Source organism: Sus scrofa, chromosome 1, assembly GCF_000003025.6.
Source record: "Sus scrofa isolate TJ Tabasco breed Duroc chromosome 1, Sscrofa11.1, whole genome shotgun sequence".
Lineage (NCBI taxonomy): Eukaryota > Metazoa > Chordata > Mammalia > Artiodactyla > Suidae > Sus > Sus scrofa.
Genome location: NC_010443.5, coordinates 64,176,260 through 64,200,649, shown reverse-complemented (window position 1 = coordinate 64,200,649; position 24,390 = coordinate 64,176,260). Strand labels below are relative to the sequence as shown.

The 24,390-nt window shown below is 38.4% G+C and overlaps 1 protein-coding gene across 23 annotated transcripts in view; it reads right to left on the bottom strand.

Annotated features, from left to right (window-relative positions):
* Positions 1–24,390, bottom strand: part of KLHL32 (kelch like family member 32) — a 228,515-nt gene that overhangs the window by 106,534 nt on the left and 97,591 nt on the right. For 18 of the 23 annotated variants that reach the window (XM_021073272.1, XM_021073224.1, XM_021073253.1 and 15 more), the window contains 2 exons: positions 22,950–23,126; positions 21,932–22,039 (listed from right to left, as the gene is read on the bottom strand). In XM_021073272.1, the coding sequence (XP_020928931.1) occupies positions 21,932–22,039; positions 22,950–23,126 (285 nt within the window). The remainder of the gene's footprint in view (positions 1–21,931; positions 22,040–22,949; positions 23,127–24,390) is intronic. The other 5 variants (XM_003480291.3, XM_021073289.1, XM_003353266.5 and 2 more) reach the window with 1 other exon arrangement.

The following is a 24,390-nucleotide window of genomic DNA, read 5'->3' as shown; positions in this document are numbered from 1 at the left end:
TTTAAAACTGCACCCCAAAAAATCATATACCTGGGGATACACCTGACCAAGGAGGTAAAAGACTTATATGCTGAGAACTATAAAACATTAATCAAAGAAATTAAAGAAGATGTAAAGAAATGGAAAGATATTCCATGCTCCTGGGTTGGAAAAATTAATACTGTAAAAATGGGCATACTACCCAAAGCAATCTACATGTTCAATGCAATCCCTATCAAATTACTCAAGACATTTTTCACAGAATTAGAACAAACAATCCAAAAATTTATGTGTAACCACGAAAGACCCAGAATTGCCAAAGCAATTCTGAGGAACAAAAACCAAGCAGGGGGCATAACTCTCCCAGACTTCAGGCAATATTACAAAGCCACAGTCATCAAGACAGTGTGGTATTGGTACTAAAACAGACAGACAGACAGACCAATGGAACAGAATAGAGAACTCAGAAATAAATCCTGACACCTATGGTCAATTAATCTTTGACAAAGGAGGCAAGAACATAACATGGGAAAAACACAGTATTTTCAGCAAATATTGCTAGGAAACCTGGACAGCTGCATGCAAATCAATGAAACTAGAAGACACCCTCACACCATGCACAAAAATAAACTCAAAATGACTTAAAGACTTAAATGTAAGACAAGACACCATCAAACTCCTGGAAGAGAACATAGGCAAAACATTCTCTGACATCAATCTTACAAATGATTTATCAGGTCAGTTTCCAAAAGCAACAGAAATAAAAGCAAAAATAAACCAATGGGACCTAATCAAACTGACAAGCTTTGGCACAGCAAAGGAAACCAAAAAGAAACTAAAAAGACAACTGACAGAATGGGAGAAAATAGTTTCAAACAATGCAACTGACAAGGGCTTAATCTCTAAAATAAACAAGCAATTTATACAACTCAACAGCAAAAAAGCCCTCAACCCAATGGAAAATAGGGCAAAAGATCTGAATAGACATTTCTCCAAGGAAGATATACAGATGGCCAATAAGCACATGAAACAATGCTTAACATCCCTGATGATTAGAGAAATGCAAATCAAAACTACCATGAGATATCACCTCACACCAGTCGGAATGGCCATCATTAATAAGTCCGCAAGTAACAAATACTGGAGGGAGTGTGGAGAAAAGAAAGCCCTCCTGCACTGTTGGTGGGAATGTACGCTGGTACAATCACTCCGGAGACCAGTATGGAGGTACCTTAGAAAACTATACATAGAACTACCATATGACCCAGCAATCCCACTCTTGGGCATATACACAGACAAAACTTTCCTTGAAAAAGACACATGCATCCGCATGTTCACAGCAGCACTGTTCACAACAGCCAAAACATGGAAACAATCCAAATGTCCATATACAGATGATCGGATTAAGAAGATGTGGTATATATACACAATAGAATACTACTCAGCCATAAAAAGAACAAAATAATTCCAATTGCAGCAACATGAATGGAACTAGAGACTCTCATACTGAATGAAGTAAGTCAGAAAGAGAAAAAAAAATACCATATGATATTAATTATATTTGAAATCTAATATATGGCACAAATGAAACTTTCCACAGAAAAGAAAATCATGGACTTAGAGAAAAGACTTGTGGTTGCCAAGGGGCAGGGGGAGGGAATGGGATGGATGGGGTGCTTGGGGTTAATAGATGTAGACTATTTCCTTTGGAATGGATTAGCAATGAGATCCTGCTGTGTAGCACTGGGAACTATGTCTGGTCACTTATGATGGAGCTTGATAATGTGAGAAAAAAGAATTATTCATGTATTTGTAACTGGGTCACCATGTTGTACAGTAGAAAACTAACAGAACACTGTAAACTAGCTATAATGGAAGAAAATAAAAATCATTATATATATAAAAAAATCCTACCCATTACTCAAGACTCAATTCTAAGTCAATTTCCTGTACAAAGTGTTTCAATATCTTCCATCACTCTAGTCTGCAGCTGGGATTAATCTCCTGGGACACGAAACCACAATAGATGCCTATGGACTAAACCCATGGGCTCTATGTCACACCATCTGGCTTAAAACCCTGGCTGAATGAGACCGGAAAACTACTCAATTCTATCTGCCTCAGTTTTCTCATTTGTACAATGAAAATAATAATACCTATCCCAAAAGGTTGTATTAAGGACTGAGAAAATACATGTTTATCATTACAGTTGTGTATGGCCATGTCAGAAAAATGGCTTAAACAATTTGGGACTTATTTTTACGATAAAACTCGAATTAGGCAGCTTTGAGTGACAACAAACCAGGCTCCTTGCATTTTCCTACTTGGCCAATCCTATCCTATGATTTCATGACCTCAAAATGGTTGCCATACTTCCAGGCACTGCATCTACATTCAAAACAGAAAGAAAAAAGAGGGAAAAGAAAAAAACAAAAACTTGTGCCATCTGAGTCTATCATCATTTATTGGAAAACAAGAGATTTCCTACAAACACTACCACATACTTCCATTTACACTTACCTGCCAAGTCTAGGTTATATGGCTACTCAAAGCTGTAAATGAACCTGGGAAGTTGAATTTTTACAACAGATGCACTATTATCCTGAATTAAATTAGAGTTATATATGTAAAAAAAAAGAAAATGGATGTTGTACAGGCACTCAGTACAGGCCATGGCTCTTAGCACAGTATTTGCTTACATAAATCTGTGATAAATGTTAACTATTATATGCTTCTTTTTCAGGTGACTAAATGCTTTTGCCCTAAATGAGTTAAGTGTGTATATTTTATGTTTTACCTATGAGACTTTGATGGCAGGGTCCATCCTATTTCATGTTCATTGCTGTTGAACATCCTGAATACCTCAGGAATTATTTAGTAAAGAAATTTATAGGCTTGAAAAATACAGGTCTTGGAGAAAAGGTTAGAAGATGTCGAAAGCCCCCATGGGAGAGCCTGGTCCTGCGCTAATTCTCATCGAGAATTATCTAGTTGAAACAGTTAAGAGGATAAAATTTACATTTCAAATTATAGTTACAGTAATATGTCCAAAGAAAGGTCAACTTTGGGTTGGATGTTACACATAATGAATTTGTTATTTGATTGTTTATTCCTTAAGTTACAAATTTTGTCAGGCAGCTTTCTTCCAAACATAGAACACTTAAACAAATTTCTAAAAGATCTCAATACCAAACATTTTAAAATACTAATTTATTTTCAAATTATAGGAAAGAGATAAACTTTTCCATCTATTTGAATGTGAAAAGAGAAAGCTAGATTTGATTTTCAGCACATTTTAAAAGACTATTTTTAAAAAACTACAAAGGTAAAACCATAATAATAACATACTAGTAAAAAAGAAAAGTGTGGAAACCCCTTGGAGAGTCTATTGTTTTCCTTCACAAGTTTACACATCCTTGTTTGGTGGATTTCAAGTTATCTAAGGTTACAGACAGGTGGCAGAAGCATAGCCTCTAAACACCAAGAAGAAACCTAAAAGAGATAAGGACACTATATTACATTACTGGGAAACTGCATGCTACCCTACAAAAATTTTATTTATTACCATTAATACAACTTAAAGCTCTATACATGGTTCTATTCATTCTTCCTTTCCTATTGTAGGACATGTGGAAAGTGATGAATTAAACACTCAAGAGAGGTGCTCAAGTAGAAAGAAGAAAAGAGTCAGATGGAATGACTAAGCTGGAAGTCACGCTCTGACAGCGGTGGGCACAGAGTGCTGCAGAAGCACTTGGCTGGAGCTGCTCATTCCATTCAGCCTGTGAAATAATCCTTCGTATTAAAAAACTTAGTCCCTGCAAACAGTCTGAGCAAGGCCCGCTTTGACTATCTGGCAGAAAGTCATTTCCAATGTGGTTTTCTTCACTGTGTTTATATTAACAAAATACATTATTTAACAACGTGAAGAGATGAATTATATATACTTACATTACTTTTAAAATAAGGCCTAATAATTAAAAAAAAAAGAGAGAGAGAACAAACTTTTGAGTTTCTAACTCAAAGTGAAAGCAGTAATCCCAGCAATTAAATATAATGAAACATGAAGGTCATCACAGGTTATAAGAAAAGCCAAATTGATTACCAGAACTTATTGTTGTAACCAGTGCCCTTTCAAGAGTGATGACTATGGGAAGCTTCCTCCCATAGAGCGTTATTAATGAAGCTAGGTTCTTCCACACAGAGCTAGTTTCTTGCAATGCCAGCATGGCCAAAGGAGAAAGAAACATTACTTTAAAATACTGATGTACCATGATGGAAGATCTCTGGAAGAATGAATGGAGCTGGCGCCAATGTTCTTTTATAGGTGGTTACTACTGTGTCACTGCTGGGTTCCTGATCAGAGACAGAAGTAGAGAGCCAAAAGGAATCATTATTCTGCGGTGTAATTTCTGCTAAGACAGCGTGGGCACAGTATGGTATAGGAACGCTTGGCTGGGGATGTCTCATTTCATTGAAGGAAGCCGTAAAATAATTTTTCCTATGAAAAAATACCTCAGTAACATCCAATGCCATGTTCACTTGGGGAATTCCTTGAATTCGCTGTATAAGGAATGGAGGTAAAATTATGGCTCTAGGGGCCACTGTAGGAACATGGGCAAGTCACTGGCACATTTATTTTTAGTACCATCGTGTTAAAAAAAAAAATGGGAAATGACTATTACCTACTTTAATAGAATCTTTACAATGATAACATGAGATAATCCTGGTAAAATGTTTAGAATTGGGCCTGGCATGTTTCACAGGGTAAAAAAAATGTGGCTGCTATTGTTATAACTGTTGTTGTTAATTCTATGGAAAAATAAATCTACTTTGCAAAAAATGACCCCTATTTCTATGTTTACATATTGTCTACTATGTACTAGGTACCATGTGAGGTAATTTTGGACATGTTATCTCTCCTTCTTACATTCTTCCCCATTTCTCACTCCTACAAGGTAACTATTAACCCATATGGCAAAGAAATTTAGCCATTCAAATAGCAAATCTTTTCTGAGTGCTACAGTGTGGGAGGCACCTTTCTAGGTACCGTGGATATGACCATAAAAGCAAGACAGACAAGTTTCCTTATTGTATGGTGCTCAGAGTCTAGGCTTTGGCCAACTGGATAGACCGTGGTGCCATCAATTGACAAGAGTATAATAAAGGAAGAAACAAATTTGGAGGGAAGATCAAGAATTCTATTTGGGGGATATGTTAGGTTTGTGATGGTTGTCAGTCATCCAAAGAGAGAGATCAGGTAGACAGAAATATGAATCTAGCTGGCAAACTCTAAGTACAAGACCAAATTCTCCTTTCACACATCTTTGCATGGCCTAAGATGAGCTAAGAATGGTTTAAGACAAAATTTTTACTTGCATTTCTTAAATTTCGCTTATTCATTAATAGACTTGATTTTTAGAGCATTCTTAGGTCCACAAAAAACTGAGCAGAAAGTCTAGAGAGCCCCATATTCCTCCTGCCCCAACATGCATAACCTCCCCCATTATCAATGTGTCCCACCAGAACGGGACATTTGTTACAACTGATGAACCTACATTAACATGTTATTAGCACCCGAAGTCCACAGTTCACGTTAGGGTTCGTTCCTGGTGTTGAGTTAGGATGAATGTATAATAACATGTACCCACTGTTATAGAATCATATAGTGCATTTTCACTGCCCTAAAAACACTGTGTCCCTTCCTCCCTGCAGCCCCTGACAACCGCTGATCTTTCTCCTGTCTCCACAGTGTTGCCCTTTCTAGGATGTCATAGAGTTGGCATTCGAAAGTATGTAGCCTTCAGACTGTCTTTCACTAAGGAATGGGCATCTAAGTTTCCTCTGTCTTTTCATAGTTTGATAGGTCATTTATTTTTAGTGCTGAATAATATTCCATTGTTTAGATATACAATAGTTTCCTGAAGGAATTTTGGTTGCTTCCAAATTTTGGCAATTATGAATAAAACTGTTATAATCATCTGTATGCATGTTTCTGTGTGAATGTTGTTTCCAACTCCTTTGGGTAAATACCAAGGAGCGTAATTACTGGAGGTAAGATGTGTCTTTTGTGAATATTTTCTCCCAATCTGTGGTAATGCATGCTCATTCTCTTGATAGCGACAATTTACATAGCAGTTTTTCATTTGAATGAAATCTAGCTTATCACTTTGTGTGTGTGTGAGCCATGCCTCTGGTGTTGTATCTTAAAAAAATATCACCATACCCAAAGCCATCTAAGTGTCCTCCTGTTATCTTCTAGAGATTTTATACTTTTGCATTTTACATTTAGGTCTGTAATCCATTGAGTTAATTTTTGTTTAGGGTGTTAAGTCTATGTCTAGGTCCATTTTGTTGTAGGGGAGGCAGTTTTTTTTGCATGTGGATGTTTGGTTGTTCCAGTACAATTAGTTAAAAAGACTATCTTTGATCCATTGTGTTGCCTTTGCTCCTTTGTCAGAGATCAAATGACTATATCTATGTGGGTTTTCTATTCTGTTTCACTGACCTATTTGTTTATTCTTTCCAGCCTATATCACATTGTCTTGATTACTAAAGCTTTATAGTAACTTGAAGTCTAGCAGTACCAGTCCTCCAACTTTGTTCTTCAATATCGTGTTGGCTCCTCTTAAGTCTTTTGATTCTCTCCATGGAAGTTTTAGAAACAGTTTGTCGATATCCACAAAATAACTTACTAGGATTATGATTATGATTGGATTATGATTATGATGGCCCCTCATTTTTCCAGATCAAATAGGGAAGACTGACATATTAACAATATTGAGTTTATCCACGAACATGGAATATATTTCCATTTGTTTAGCTGATTTCTTCCGTCAGAGTTTAATTTTCATCATATAGATCTTATTCATATTTTGATGGATTTATTCCTAAGAATTTCATTTTTGGGTGCTAATGTTTAAGAATGGCTTTAACTTTTTTAAATAGTTAGGGAAATCAAAAGATTAATAATATGCTGTTATACATAAAAATAATATGAAATTTCAGTATCCTTAAATAAAGTTTTATTGGAACACAGCCATTCATTCATGCATTTGTCTCTGGCTATTTTTATGCTACAATAGCAGAGTTGAGTAGTTGTGACAGAGCTTTATATAGCTTGCAAAGCCTAACTTATTTACTACTGACCCTTCACAGAAAAAGTTTGCTGATATCTAGTCTGAAGTATAGGTAGGGAGTGGCAGTCAACAGCATGAGAGCATACCAAATAACATGGGTCTGGACGACACCATCAAGGAAGCTGGTTAGACTTAAAAAGGAGAGTCCTGACACATGAATTCTGAGCCTGTGGCAAGAAGGAGCAAGCAAAGACACCTGGAAAGGAATGATGGGGGGGAGGTCTGGGGGGGGCACAGAGTAATAACCCAGAGTGTGTAGCATCACAAAAGCCAAGAGAGAAAAGTCTTTTTTTTTTTTTTTGTCTTTTCTAGGGCCAATCCCACGGCATATGGAGGTTCCCAGGCTAGGGGTCTAATGGGAGCCGTAGCCACCAGCCTACACCAGAGCCACAGCAACGCAGGATCCGAGCTGTGTCTGCAACCTACACCACAGCTCATGGCAACACCAGATCCTCAACCCACTGAGCAAGGCCAGGGGTCGAACCTGTAACCTCATGGTTCCTAGTCGGATTCGTTAACCACTGAGCCATGACGGGAACTCCCGAAAAGTCTTCAATGGAGAAGCAGGTTGGCTGTACTGAATGAAGTTGGGGTGGGGGGGCTTGTCACAATGATATCACTTCATTGTCTTGGCAACAGCTGTGACCGTCAAGGATAGTTTCAGCGGCATACTGAGGATGGAAGTCTCCTGACTTGATGACTGGAGAGTGAGTGAAAATGAGAAAAAGGGAGAGCATTTATGTAACTCTTCATAAGTTCTGTTGTGAAGGAAAACAGAGGAGTAAATGGTAGCTGAAGAAGAATAGAACAAGAAAGGGATTTTGAAAGACGAAAAATAAAGCATGTTTAGACACTGATGGGAATGTTCCAGTGGAGAAGAAGAAACTGATGATGGAAGAGATTTAAGGGTGAAAAGGTGAAAATCTTCCTGTCTGCATCTATTTTCTCAATGGAAGGTAAGTTTTCCTTGTAATAAGTGTATCAGAGGTAGGGTAATGAGGGGGGAACAGGGTTTGAGAAGAGAGCAGAAGGAGAAAATGATCAGGCAGAAGAGGAAAGCAAATTTACTAAGGAAACAAATTAGCACTGGTTAGCTAGGATGAGTATCGGCCTGAGATTTGGGATTTGAAGTGAAAACGGTATCTTTTTCCAGCAACAATCAGCAGAATTGATACTTTACAGTGGGATTCAATCAACAATTCTTCAAAGTTGCCATAGGCTGGAATCAAGGTTGAGGCCATACTCTTTGGCATGTGTCAAACTGTTTCTACTCTCACAGATAAATGCTAATATAAGGACGCACAGCTAGCATCAGTTTTTCAGGAACTTCATCTATTCAGTTATCATATATCAAATGGTTACCTTTTCTTGCCTGCAAAGTCAAATGCAGGTAGTACTCTGTGAAGTACTAAAGTTCAATTATTCATTCTCCTACCCGAACTAGTGTAACTTTTGGAGCACTGAACATCCTCAGATGCTTCACACACAAATAATTCAGGCCCCTGGTGACCTATTTCCAATAAATGCAATGGTGTGTTAATCTGGCATTTCCACTCACTGTTCAACCCACTCTGAGAAGCATTCACTGCGTTTTTTTTCATCCATGCCTCCCTAACACCTAGTGGGTCCTTAACACACAGTGGCTGCTCATTAAGTATTTGATGAATTAATGGATCTCATTTTAAGGAAAAAACCTATATAGCTGGATAGTTTTTATAAAGTATATAAAAGAAATAAAATATTCATAAATTTACTTAGAACATTCAATGCATTTGAATTAGCCCTTCATTTGAATGTTTGCATCATTATTCTACTCATGGAATATCTACTTGCAATATAAATTTTGTCAAAAATTTTGTTTGACCAGTTTTGTTTTTCTGCCTTGAAATTAACCACAAGCACCATATATTTTTGCTATCAGGTCGTTTGCTTTTTAAAAATCTTACATTTAGAATTGCAAAACTCCCATATGTTACTACTCATACAAATACTAAATGCTTCCAGCAGAGGGCTCAAGAATTCTTTCCAAAGGAAAGAAATTTAAAAGCTCACTGCCCACAGTAGCTATTACAAAACTCTTTTAGAAGGCAACCTTAAAAAAAAAAAAAAAAAAAAAAAAAAGTTTCTCCTCTTGACCAAGAAATTTCAGCTCGATGAACTTATTTAAAATAATTCAAATGAGGACTTCCCATTGTGGCGCAGTGGTTAATGAATCTGACTAGGAACCATGAGGTTGCAGGTTTGATCCCCAGCCTTGCTCAGTGGGTTAGGGATCCGGCGTTGCTGTGGCTCTGGAGTAGGCTGGCGGCTACAGCTCCAATTAGACCCCTAGCCTGGGAACCTCCATATGCTGCGGGAGCAGCCCTAGAAAAGACAAAAAAAAAAAAAAAAAAAAAAAAAAACCACACACACAAGAAATAATTCAAATGAAAGAAAAAATTGTACTACAATAAGGCAGCATTTTTTTATTGCATTTGTGGATAAGTGTGCTTTTACCTAATTTCAGAAAAGACAATGAAGTAAATTATAATCACAAAAATTTATATAAAATTATTCAGGCAGATGGTCCAAAACCAGGAAAAAAAAAAAAAGAAAGATAACATAATGCATAAGTAAGTGAAAATTTGGGTGAATAGTGCTTTTCACTTTCACTCTTCTTTATGTTCATGTAAACATTTGGGGGATTTTTTTCATTTTCAAAGATGAAAAATAGTCATTTATTTTTACAGAATTTGCATGTTTTTTAATTTTAGTTCTGAAAATAAGGATGGAAAAAATTTAGGAAGCCAGCAGAATGGCTTATTTAAGAATAACTTGGGATTCTGGAAACACTCATTTTTGTAGGCACCACTCTATTCAAGCCTACTAATAATGTTGAAATGCCCCTGGGATTCCAAAACCTTTTAAATAGAGGTCCCAAATCTTTTTATTCACTTTATTTTCCAAAGGATCTGAGGCATCAATACAAGCATTTAAAAATCAGGAACATCGACAATTTGAGCTGGGAGTAAACAAAAATAAACAGTAATATGAGGTCAGGAGAGGAAACACATTATACATATATCCTCATGACTATTAAAAGTGGGCCACAAATATGGCTCTAAGCTTCCCAGTATCAAAACTAAAAAGATAATGTAGCTGAATATGAGATAAAAAGATGAAAATACTAAAATGAATTCTGGCGTCTCCACGTCCTGAGTTCTAACGGAAAATTTTCTGCAGACATTAAGTCTATCATTGAATGACTTACCTAGTGATCCTTTTAATATTGTCATAAGTGTATTTGATAAAACTTTGTATAGGAGTTTCCGTCGTGGCGCACTGGTTAACGAATCCGACTAGGAACCATTAGGTTGCGGGTTCGGTCCCTGGCCTTGCAACGGCGTTGCCGTGAGCTGTGGTGTAGGTCACAGACGTGGCTTGGATCCTGCGTTGCTGTGGCTCTGGTGTAGGCCGGTGGCTACAGCTCTGATTGGACCCCTAGCCTGGGAATCTCTATATGCCGAGGGAGCAGCCCAAGAAATAGCAAAAAGACAAAAAAAAAAAAAAAAAAAAAAAAAAACTTTGTATAAAAAGTTACTAAAGAGATTCTTCCAAATTCAAACACTCAATTTTCTGATTTTTCTTCCTTGATACCTTGATCTGGGTATAACATTGAGAGTAGCTGAGCAGTGGTTCTTAATGGAGGAACTACAACTTTCTAGGGAGCAACTGAGAAATGCATGCAGGTGTTTTTTAGTTACCCAGGAGGGGGACACTACTGGCCTTTACTGGGCGGTGGTCAGGCAATGTACAGGACAGCCACTAACCACAAAGAACTGCCCTATATATCCCGAACTTCTGAGCGTCCTGCCAGACATGTACCTAAGTGAAAAACTTATTTATAAAACTCTAAACCTAGAATCTAACACTGTTTCAAATATAAACACATTTTTTTTGCTTTGTTTTGTGTCACAATACACTGAAGTGTATTTTCCAGGAATGCTACCACAATAGAAACCAAGAAAAGACTATTGTCTTTCATGAAATTTTACTAAGAATTGTTCACTCGTTCAGAAAATCATGTTACCAAGGGCATGCCCTTGTAGTATCTCAGCTGCCAGCAAAATACCCATGTGTCAGTCTGCATCTGGATGCAGTCGTCCCAGCATGAGGCTCTAGACAAGCCACTATTTCTGTATGTCTTCCAAAGAGTTCTATTCCAGCAGGGACAAACTAAAATACCTATTATTTTCATTATATTTTCTTTCCTCTATCAATTTGTATAAGTTACATTATTAGAAATTTCAGAAGTTCCCATCATGGCTCAGCTGAAACAAATCCGACTAGTATCCATGAGGATGCAGGTTCAATCCCTGGCCTCGCTCAGTGGGTTAAGGATCTGGTGTTGCTGTGACCTGTGGTGTAGGTCACAGACGTGGCTCAGATCCCGTGTTGCTGTGACTGTGGCATAGGCTGGCAGCTACAGCTCCAATTCGACCCCTAACCTGGGAACTTTCATATAACCCTGAAAAGCAAAAAAAAAAAAAAAAAAGAATTTCATTTCAGGATAGTAAAGGTGGTCTGATAGATGACACTGAGAACCACCAAGCCAAAGAGACAGGCTGCCCATCTTCTAGAAATCCATTATGTGTATAATTTCTCTCAAAGAACTTTTAGTGAGAGTTTTCTAGCAAACAGGCTGAGGCTGGAATGTAATCATCCCCTTTTGCTGATTATGGGGAAAAGTTCACGTTCTTCAAAAAGCCATCAATAAGCTGACGTTTTCTTATGAAAACTAAGGAGCTAATCAAGATTCTCCACTATATATATATTGTTAACCTTCCTCTACCCAGAGGTGATTTGATGCAACACCTAAAAAGAAGGGTAAGAATTTCCTTAGGGAATGATTCTGAGTACAGCCAATCCTCAAAAATTCCAATAATCAAGAAAGAACACAACTGTAATGATTTCTGCTTAGAAATATTCCAAACAAAAGCTAATGCTCATCCACCATGCCAAAGGAAAAATATCAGATGGACATGTAAAAATTAAAAAAAAAAATGTTTCACAAGGGAACGTTCTGACAAAGAGAAACAAATGCACAGAAGCTCAAAATCCACCCTGAGTTAACTTAGTGAGGATGATCTACTATTTTGAGTTGCTGGATATTATCTGTTTCTACACTGGAGGACATCAACTAGAAAAGAACTGACTGCTTACTGCTCCACTTCTGACAATAAAGCCATTATCAAGAACATACAGGAAATACTTCTCTTTCTGTGCCCTGTACTGGCAGGAGGGTGGGGTAGAAGGTAAAGAGTAAAGGAAGAAGAAGGGGGGATCCAAGGGCAACAAATCCAGCTCATTTAAATGGAGTTTTATACAATGAAGATGCTGTTAAAACACAGAGGGGTCATGCGCATCCTTGTCATCCAGTGTTATCTCAGATACCCAGAGCCCCTCAGAGTGTGTCCAGTATGCATGTTCTGTACACATGAGCTCTAGCACCTTGGCCCACAATGGGACCCTCAGCACAGAACTGATGCCAAGATTATAAATGCTGCAAGCAAATTGTTCAAACACATTTTGTTTTCATTAAGTGGCTAAGTTTCACAATGTCCCAAAGACAAATACCTGTGCCTAAAATGTGACCATTACTCAAGTCAAGTGCTAGACGAATGTACCACAGTCTGACTCTACTTCTGATGTGTGACTACTGACAGCTCTGAACCCCCACCACTTGTTCTTCCCTGCTTGCCCTGCAGCTGGGAAAATACAAGAAAGTCCGAGCACCCTCTCCCTTGGTGCTGGTGCGAAGTTCAAATTACATATGCCCCTGCCTGCATGGGCAACCCTCCAGCTCCACTCCAAACCACAATAAACACCAAAGCGGATCATTAGCCCCTATTTGCTCTCTCAAACCATTATTGGACCTACTGGGTCACCCTTTATTCCTCCGTAAGGCCACATTATGTAAGTAATAAACCCTTTCCTAGCCTCTTGGTGCACAAGTGGTGCCGTGAGTCTCAATAGCTGAATCAAATGGTGGTGGGTGAGGAGGGCATTCTCCTTCTGCAGAGGGACTATCAGACAACAAAGAAACCCCAAACTTGCAAATTGTTACAGAAAAGCCAGGAAACACTTTTTTTTTTTTTTTGGCTTTTTAACAAAAAATCTTCCATTTGGAAATAATTTCAGAGGTCGAAAACTTCAAGAACAAAAAGAATACATTAAAATAAAACCATCTACCTACCCTTTGTGGACTGTTAACATCTTATTTGTTTTATCATTTATACTCTCTCTGTGTACATATGTAATTTTTTCCTGAATCATATGAGGTTAAGTTACATATATCTTGGCTCTTGATCATGGTGCCCATGTTTAAAGGAAAAGAATTTTCTAAATTACTCATGTACTGCATCTTTATTACAGACAACTTATTTTTAAGGAAGAAAGAATCAATTCAAATAAGTATAGTAAAACATATGAATTCTACTTTACAGACGTCTCTATCATTTTTGGTAATGTTCATAAATGTTTCTGTTGAACTGTTTATTCTGAGTGACTCTGATTAGAATTCAGTAGTTCTCCATAAATGAGGTCCCAATTTATCAATATAGTTCTAAGAAAAGGGCTATTCCATCATATAACCACAGGAAAGTGGTCCGCTTGGTAAATTTACACGGATACAATATTTTCCTCCGCCCCACTTTTGGAATTCCAGGTTGTCACTGATTTAACAGGGCTCTTTTTAGCACTTCCTCCTTCAGTTCAGGATCCTGTCAAGGCTCAGGTCTCCCATTTAGTTGTCCCTTTAATCTAATGCCTTTCTTTGCCTTTTCGGACATTTATATTGTAAGGAATATGGGTTTCCTTCCCCACCCCCCATCTTTTTTTTTTTTTTTTTTTTTTTTGGTAATGAAGGTTCCTTATTTTGTATTTGTCAGATGAGGAGGCACTTTTTAAAAGTATCAAAATTATCAGTTTGATTACCAAATTGGAAAACTGACTTAAGAAGAGGGCCACAGTTATTCCTCACACAGAGACATTTTAGACATTGTTACACTGAGCAAATAGCTTTGTCAGGCCTGCAGTACAAACGACACCCTGAGTCCTTTCTGACCAGAGAGTACTCGCTCGGCTTTCATGAGGGAGATCATGAGGGAGAACAGGCTGGCACAAGGTAGAGTGTCAGGTGAGCTGACCCCTGCTCTACAGTAGGAGGCGCTCTCACGTGACTTCACTTTATCTGAATCACTGTTCTCCATGAGGAACAGACAGGGTGTGGGTTCAGTGACATTGTTCTTGGGTCCTCAACTGAGAAAAGTAAGCTTTTAGGAGTCAGTCTAAAAGTCCTCAGTTTTTCACATTAAACATTTAGATCTCCAACCTGTCCTTATCAGTTCTGACCACCAAGTCAGGTCAAGGCTTTGTTTTTTTACTTGACACCATGAGACGCCATTAAAATTTCATCTGGCATATGGTTCTTGTCTGTCAAGTTGGTTGACACATTCTAGGAAACCATGCATGGAGACATGTAACCACATTGCCCCCCTAAAACAAGCAGACACATCTGCTTGTCTGTTTCAATAGTGAACTGATAAAGAGAAAAGCTCTCCAAAGGCAAGTAATAGAGAGTCTCAAAAGATCCGAGAAAGCAAAAACTCACTAATGGAATCTGCACTTTTTCCCTTCATTTCACTCTTCTCAAACTTTCTATGTCAACAATACAGGTATGGACTCTGGCATAGCTCTGGCAAGAATTAAGGTAGGAAGAGAATAATCACCGTATGCACAATTCAAAATATTCTTCTTTAGTATGTAGATTTTAAACTGAGTGCCCAAGAGCCTGGGGCACTGTGTGGGTACCCCGGGGGCCTCTTGCTTGCCAGGCTTCTGAAAGTACTGCCAGGTGAAGAAAGGATGCTGCAGCTAAAATATTTAAACCACTGTATAGTCTTAACACTGCTCCAAAGAGAAGCATTTAAGAAAAATTTCTCCCAGATTTGTTCTATGTGCTACCATTTAGTTCAACCCCATCATGTTTATAAGTAAACTTTTCTCATGTAAAGTGACACATCTAGCCCTGAAGGGGTGGACCATGAGAAGGCAGTTCCAATTACGACTCCTGTCACTCTGCTGCCAGGTCTGACACTCAGGTCTCCAGAGAAAAGTATTCTGTTGTGGAGAATAAATACAGTTTCAAGGATCATCAAAATACAATGCTATAGTGTCTGCCTTATCAGTGCTAAAAAAAAATGTCATGTGAACACATTAAGGAATCAGATGAGAATCAGGAAGAAAACCTTTACTACACAAAAGCATGAAAATTAAGGGGCAAGTTCTTCTAGTTTTCAATTCCTGATTGCATGACTATCTTTACATGACCACAAGTACATAGCTGGGAAAAAAAAGGTTTTTTTCACTCAACAGAGTATCATGTTTTCCTAGATTTCCAAAGACTTCAACATATTAATACTAATAGTTACACAAAATATCCTTGTGAAGACTATAGTAAAGCATCCTCTAGATTGGAGAAGCGTAATTAGGATGCGTATCTCCACAGAAATGGGTTCTTCCGTGATGTTAAGTTGCCTAGGGTTGGAGTTACTGGATATGAAGAGAAAAGAAGAGTAAAAACAGATACCAAAAAATTCTTTTTATCTGCCAGACATGATGTAACTGGTTCATGACTGACAAAGTCAGCAAGGAGGGGTACTGCTGGGACATTTCAAAGGGAATTGCAAATCGAAGTTCCATGGTGGCACAGTGGGTTAAGGATCCATCACTGTCACTGCTGTGGCTTGGGTTACTGCTATGGAGTGGGTTCAATCCCTGGCCCAGGAATTTCCACATGCCAAGGGCATGGTCAAAACAAACAAACAAACAAAAAACCTTGGGACTGCATATCCTTCCACATTTTGAGCAGGGCTCTTCTCCCTATGAAAGGGTTTTGGTGTTAAGTGCTCCTCACTGTCTGGCCAGGTTTTCTTGGCAACCTCTGTTGCTCTGAGTGGCTGACCTCTTGTCCAGTTTGGACAGGGATTCCTCCCCACCAGGCAACACCTCCATTAGAATCCTTTTTTGCTCCTTCTTCTTTTTTTTTTTTTTTTTTTTTTTTTTTAAGGGCTGCGCCCATGGCATATGGAGGTTCCCAGGCTAGGGGTCTAACCAGAGCTGTATCTGCTGGCCTACACCACAGCTCACGGCAATGCGAGATCTGTAACCCACTGAGTGGGGCCAGGGATTGAACCTGCATCTTCATGGATGCTAGTCAGATTTGTTTCCCTTGAGCCATGACAGTAACTCTCTTTTTTTTCTCCTTTTTTGTCCTGTCTCTTCTACTCAGGACTTGTCTGAGATACGAATTAATTTCTGGCCAGAGTTGGAAAGCAAGGAGATGGGGAGAGTCCCGGGTAAGAAGGTCCCTTGTTCAGCATAGGGAGTGAGAGCTGGCATTTTCTTAGGTTCACTTTGTCCTTTTCTCCCCAAGACAGATCTGCCAAGTGAGAGTTTATATCACGCCCTTTGCTTCCAACCTAGCTCCTAGCACCAGCCCAGAACAGGCCCTGCTGAGCAGCCTGGCTCCTCTGCCCTCCACAGTCAATTCTGCTGCGTCTAGCAGTGCAAAGTCACCCACCAGGGCTGCGATGCACGTGGGGCTTTACTCAGGCTGCACCCCAAGCAGGGTCCACCCACACAGGAGGGGCACGCCTCTAATTATCGTGAAGGCAGAGTGTGTGCTTGCTCAGCCCTGTGTGTGTTCCTTGGTAAGAAAAGTGCATGTATTTTAAGGATGTGTTAGTATTAGGGGAAAAGTTTGCTTTTTTCTATAAATTTTCCTGGATGAAATCTATGACCAATTTTAAGAAGGCTATGCTTTAGAACAGTGCGTTGGAGGCACACACACACACCTTGTTACACTTAGTGGCACTCACTACACCCACTCTATACTTCCAATTTCTTTCTCAAGACAGCAATGATTTTCAGACACTTATAATACTTAACATTTTATACTATGCTTACTATAACAGACTAAAGGTATAATCAACTGTCAGTAGAAATAGCTACAGGTAGATGAATTCAACGTTAATCCTGATTTTTACAAATCTATAGACATATCATGGCTACAGACCATATATCAGTGAATGTCCACAACAGTAAATAACAATTAAGAAATTGAAGAACTAGGCTTTTATTCACATTCCCATATTCCAAACTCTTTGTTTAATTTTAATTTCACTTCCACAGTAAGAGAAAGCAGCTTCCTTGCATTTTCCAGGTACACTACAATTTCATTTTTGCCATTATCTGAGTTCATGTCTCAAAGGGAAAACGAATTTATTATGAAATCCCATTGTGGTGTTTAAGAAACCGAACTGCCATGGATGTTGTCCAAGAAAGTCTATATCAACTTACGCTCTGAAGGAAAGAAAAATCATGTACAGAGCATAGTGCCGTAACTCGGAGGCAGGTTGAAAGAATCATCAAAAAGAGTTCACTCTCTGAAATGTCCAAACACTTCCCTGCCTCCTTCATCAAAGTATAGCAGATGTCACTTAACCCTTTCTTAATGACATAGCACATTAGGAAAAAACAATGGATTTGAAATTAAGAGGCGAGTTTGACTCACTGGGGCAGTACACCCTGGGAGACTGTTCTTGGTCATTAGTGCACCTTCCAAGGCTTATCATCTTTAACTGTGAGATCACTGAATTCCTCAGAGCTGTCCAGAAGATTAGGGAACATGGCACACATGAAGTGCCTGGGGCAGTGCCCTGGCTCTTGCGAAGGGTGCTCCATGAAATGCCAGCTTACTTCCTGTCCCCTCAGAGCACAATCTGAACAGATGAGTTACTGCTGTATGTGCTGCAGGGCTCTATGTGTGGAAGCAACATCAACAATGGGTCACTGGGCAGAATAAATTCAACTCCAGGTCTTGCCCTAGAACTTTCTTTTTAAGTGTAGGTGTGTGTGTGTGTGTGTGTGTTCTCTTATTTGGCTTTCTTCCTCATAAAAGTAAAATATGAGCATATGACTCCCAGGCAGTAAAATATGCCTGACCTTTGGCAAACTTCTTCCCTCCTCCCAAGCAATTTTCTTACCCTTCTGAAAGTCAGCTCTCCTTATGCCTTTATACTATCTTCAGTTCATGTTTCCCAGATCCTTTGTACCACAGGCACATTTATATATATATAACTTACAGCAGCTTCATTTATAATCACCCAAAACCAGAAGTAAAAGGATGTCCTTCATATCTTAACAATGGAAGAATACTCAGCAATAAAAATGATTGAGTCACAAAAAGACAGGGGGGAACATTAAATGCATACTGCTAAGTGAGAGAAGCCAGTCTGAAAAGTCTACAAACTAGATGATTCCAAGTATATGACATTTTAGAAGAGACAAAACTATAAAACAGTAAAAAGATGAGTCAGCGGTTTTCAAGGGGAGAGCAGGAGAAATGAACAGGTGAAGCAAAGGGCACTTTTAGAGTGAGGAAATATATATATATTTTCTATACATATAAGTTTACACACACATGTAAACTTCACCATTGTGAAAGAAACTGTAAATCAAGGCAAATGATAAGGCAGCCACTTAAATTTACATATATGTTTTATTTCAGTGTTCACAGCAATTTTTGTGCTCTTTTGTTTACCTGTGACTTAAGCATGATTTACAGACTATAACCTCTGAGCTTAAACCATTTCATTGTTAATGCATCTTAGAAACCACTTACTTGGGTAGCTCTATCAAAAAAATGCTATTTAGGAGTTCCCACTGTGGTACAGTGGGCTAAGGATCTGAGGGCAGCAATCTGGGTTGCTACTGAGGTGAGGGCTTGATCCCCGACCTTGGCATAGTAGATTAAGGATCCAGCACGGCCACAGCTATGGTGTAGGTTCAAAGTGCAGCTTGGATTTGATCCCTGGCCTTGGAACTTTCATATACTGTGGGTTTGGCCAAAAAAAAGAAAAAAAAAACACAATATTTTTACTATTGCATCCCCACTGCACACCAGTGAGGTATGAACTATGAGTTATCAATTATACTTTAGAGATGGGCACATGCAGATGCAGCTTTAACTCAGGTGTGAAGACAGAAATATACACAAGACACAATTTAGGGCTGGTATCTTTCTTTATGTCTATAAGCCAAAAAGCATACAACACATTATGCATTCTCTTCACTAGGAATATGTTTTGGCAACTCTGTGAACAATAACTGTCTGCCTTAATTTTCTTTTCTTTTTTTTTTTTTTTATTTTCCCACTGTACAGCAAGGGGGTCAGGTTATCCTTACATGTATACATTGCAATTACAGTTTTTCCCCCACCCTTTCTTCTGTTGCAACATGAGTATCTAGACATAGTTCTCAATGCTGCCTTAATTTTCTAAGGCATAAAGTTTGGTTGAGCTGACCTGAACTTGTGATCTATCTCCTTTCTATTCTCCTTTATACCTGCTACTTGATGGATCACTTTTTCCTTTATATATATCTACTATTTTTATTGCAGTGGCCAGAGTTCCCTTGTTTTTCTATGGAACATACCTTAAACTCTACTAGCTCTAGAGAAGAGAATGGATAATGTCATATACCTTAATAAGCCTCTAAATAAAACAATGTAATAGAAAGGTAAACTCCCAACATTCTCTAAGACCCAAACACCACCTTCTTGGTGAAGGTTTGCACCGATGGCCCCAGCTAATCACACCCTCCTTTTTGTCCCCACTGTGTCTTGTATTCTGCTTCTATCACACCTCCCAAACTGTAAGGACATGGAACTATGTATATGACTCCTCCCCCCCCCACAGGAAGTGGGCCTGCCAAGAGAAGAAGCCCTTATTTTAGCACAGAAGACACTGAACATAAGTAGGATGAAATGGAATTAAAGAACAAAACCCTGTAAAGAAGGTAAACATCTAGTCTGCACCTGGTTTGATTTAGGTGAGGAAATGAAATTTCAAATGAAAAGGGGAGTGAGGAGGGTGGGAAAAATGGGAGAATGGGAGTCAAAGGTCCAAACTCTCAATTATAACATAAATAAGACCTGGGTATATAATTTACAGTAAGGCAACTGCAGTTAACAATACTGCATTTTCTATCTGAAAGATAATAAGAAAGTAGATTTTAAAAGTCCTCATCACACAAAAAATTTGTGGTGTGGATGTTAATTAAACTTTAGTAATCATTTTGCAATATATATATATATGGCAAACCACTCTGTTGTATACCAAAAACTAAAACAATGTTATATGTCAACTGTAACCCAATTAAAAATAACTCTAAAAGGAGGGGTTCTGGAGTCCCCACTATTGCACATTGGGTTAAGAATCCAGCTGCAGCAGCTCGGGTCCCTGGGGAGGTGTGGGTTTGATCTCTGGCCCAGCACAGTGGATTAAAGGACCTGTGACCTACATTACAGTAGTGTGCAGGTCAATCTCTCACCTGAGAACTTCCATACGCTGCGAGTGCAGCCTTTAAAGAAATACATGCATATATACATACATAAATGGAAAGGTTTTGTGTGTTCTAATACTTGCTTCACCAACATGAAAATAGATAAAAACCATGAAACTTCAGATCTGGATTCATACAATTTTTATGCAGTTTTGTTTTGATTTGCTGTAATAGTTATACAGGGACTTGTATTCCTTGTCACTATTATCCTTTCATTTAAAAAAGAAAAGAAATAAAGTGAATGTTCCCTGGTAATCTCTGTAAATCCTAAACAATTTTAGTGATGAACAACTTTGGCTTTTAAACCATCACATTCTAATTTATTACTTGAGGCCCTGATCCTGCCTGAAATAAATGTAGAGGACAGAGTGCCAAGATGCTAGACTAGCTCTTCAGGGCTTAAAAAATTTTTTGGTCTTGTTTTTAAGCCAATAAAGCCATTGAGTCACTGAGTTTCAGTTACAGCAATGAGAATTAACTTATCTTGCAAACTCTTTCCCACATAATAATTCTTTAGGATATTTTAAAATTATACCAGCAAGCCATTGAGCTAAGATTAAAATACTATGTTCCCTGGGTCATATTTAAAATCAAAATGTTTTACTTACCTTTCCATTATTTTAGTTATAACATTAAGTAGATGTAAAACTTTTTTTTTTAACATCACAATGAATAACAGGAAAAGTACCTAAACCAGGACCTACTGTATATAGCACAGGGAACTATACTCAATATTTTGTAATAACCTATAAGAGGAAAGACTCTGAAAAATAATATTTATATATTTCAGTATAACTGAATCACTTTGCTGTACACCTGAAACTAACACAACATTGTAAGTCAATTATATTTAAATTAAAATTTTGGGGGGGTGAGTTCCCGCTGTGGCACAGCGGAAATGAACCCAACTAGTATCCATGAGGATGTGGGTTCAATCCCTCAGTGGGTCAAGGAGCCAGCGTTGCCATGAGCTGCCATGTAGGTGGGAGACATGGCTCGGATCCCACGTTGCTGTGGCTGTGGCATAGGCTGGCAGCTACAGCTCCAAAGCTACCCCTAGCCTGGGAACTTCCATATGCTGCACCTGCAACCCTAAAAAAGCAAAAATAAAAAATATAAATATAAATAATTTTTTTGAAAAAGAAGCTAGTAACTATTTTAAAAAGGAAATTATTCTCTAGTAACTAACTTATTTTCTAGTAAACTTCAGTAAAGAAAATTTACTATGCACAAAATAAGAATAAAAATAAATGAGTTTGAGTATGGACATTGAAAAAAAAAATAAGTAAAAAGAAAAATACCTAAATCTCATTTCTCAGGGAAAATGTTAAAATGTTAAGCCTCTCAGATGGTGTTTGGTACCTTACCTGTCCTGTGTATGCAAACTCCAGCGCTTGCTTTAAGCCAAGGCTGGTCACACCATGTAAATTCACCTCGTCGGCACCACTTTCCACCATACAAAGACTGAACATGGCCTGAGGTGGGAGAAAAAGAATACAGTTATGGGTCTTAAAAAGCAATGGAACATGACAAAGTCCTAGTGAAACTAGGAGAGAAGAAAACGTTTTAAAGGTTAAAGATTGATTTTGGTGTTTGAAATGCTTCCCCAAAGCTTCCTTCACACAAGCCACTGCAAGTCATTTTGCTATCTAAACAGTTACTACTGTTTAGGGCTCTGTGTACTTCACGCACAGAGTGGCAGTGAATCCCATAGCTGTCCTCTGGGGTCACTTGGGTTTCGCTCACTCCCTGAAGTCATTCTCAGTCCTGGGGTCCCAGAGCTAACCATGCTATAGGTAGCAGTTCTGAACGTTCTTGCCAACGGGACAGAGAAGGTAGTGCCTTGTCTCCCAAGTTGTCTCCCTTTTTTCTGCCTCACCTCAATGACACATCTCATTCCTCTCATCTGCCACACTCTAGTCTGGCCTCTGGACCAGCAACATGCATCTTTTGGGAACTCCTTAGAGTAAAGAGTAATGGGGCTCTAGCCTAGACCCACAAAATCAGAAAGTCCAAGTGGGATGCAACCATCTGGGTTGTAATGAGCCATCCATGTGACTCTGATGTGTATCTGAATTTGAGAACCACTGTCTAAGTTATTCAGTGAAAATCAATTTGCCTCCAAGCCAATTCTCCAAATGACCATCTTACTGAAAATCAGCTTGTCACAGGAAAACTTTAAAATTAAAAAAAAAATGAAAACTTAACAAATTAAACAAAGGCATAGGTTCCCTTCCATCAAAACAATGACAACAACCACCCAGACAAATGAGCATACCTTTAACAAGTCTGACTTAATAAAGAGAATATTCAATTTTGGGCTACTAATGATGAAATACACCCTTTAGAAAAGTGTACATCTGTGTAATGAAGAATTAACCTTACCCAAAGAGAGGTCCAGGCTTTGCCTTTGGTTTCTGGGAGATGATCTCTAGGCCTTTGGAATATCCTACCTGATAGGAGCATCTTTGTTTCCCAGGACCTTGGCCACGGACAGTCTAACAGCATGATGTATGATGGGGGCTTTGGGCCATACTGTTTCAGTTGTGACCTCCAGAGGAACTAGAGATTAAAGGCATCAGTCTGACTGCCAGGAGAGGTTGGAGATGAAAGGTCAGCCAGACAAACTGTCTGTGATTGAGCACCAATAAAAACTCTGAACACCAAAAACTTGAGTGAGCTGCCTGGTTGGCAGCCCTCTGTGCACTTGTCACAGAGCATGGTTAGGAGGGGGACGCTGACTCTGTAGGTGGAGGATGGCCAGAAGCACCACAGGTGGTCCCCTTCTGGACCCATGTACCTCTTCCCTTGACTGGTTCTTATTTGTAGTCTTTCCCCTATAATAAGCCATACATGAGAGTATATAACCTTCCAATGAGTTCTGCAGTCTTTCTAGCAAATTATCAAACATGAGAGTAGTTTTAGGCATCTCCTCAAACTTGCAATTGGTGTCAGGAGTAAGAGAAGTCTTGATGGGACTGTCTCTTCAGATTTTGCAGTTGGGCTAATTTCTCAGTCTAAACAAACAAACACACCAGCCCTCACTGTTCTATGTGGTAATATTTCAGTTCATACTTTTTAATTTAATTTTAATTTTAATATTTCAGTCCATTCTTTTTAATTTTAAAAGGTGATTTTTTTTTGTTTTACCAATGGATTAATATTCACCCTCTAGTAATTTTTTATCGAGATATATTTATTTTTGAGCCTCACTATTTTATATGTTTTAAATTATTATGTATGGATGAGTGGTTTTAATTGATGGTCCATCGTTCTTTCTGGAGGCCCTCATTTCCATCTCATTGCATTCAAGTTGTAAGTTTCATAATGAATAGGCTGCTCCTTGATAAAGCTAAAATTTTAATTGTTAGAAATACAAACGTATTGCTCTCTTGTCATTGGAGAAATTTTGTAAAGAGTATTTTAAATGCTTACAATTTGAGAAAATAAACATTCAAAATATCCTAAAGACACTGGGAGAATGTAACATGTAATATATGCAATTATATTTGCTATATTAAATAGTAAGCATTCAGAATATATTTAACTTTCAAAAATTTACTTTATCATGAATAAATGAAAGCTAACATTTCTTTAGAAGCTGTTAAATGTGAATGGCCAAAATGGTATTTATGGCAAGATGGTTAGCTAGTGAGTTAATGTGACTTTCCACTGATGCCACAGAGGGTAGTTAAGTACTATGTATAGGTTAAGAACACTAGATTTGAAGTCATATAATTTTTAGTTTAATGAAACAGTGATTAAGGGCAAACTTTTTTTTTTTTTTGGCTTTTGTCTTTTTAGGGCTACACCCACAGCATATGGA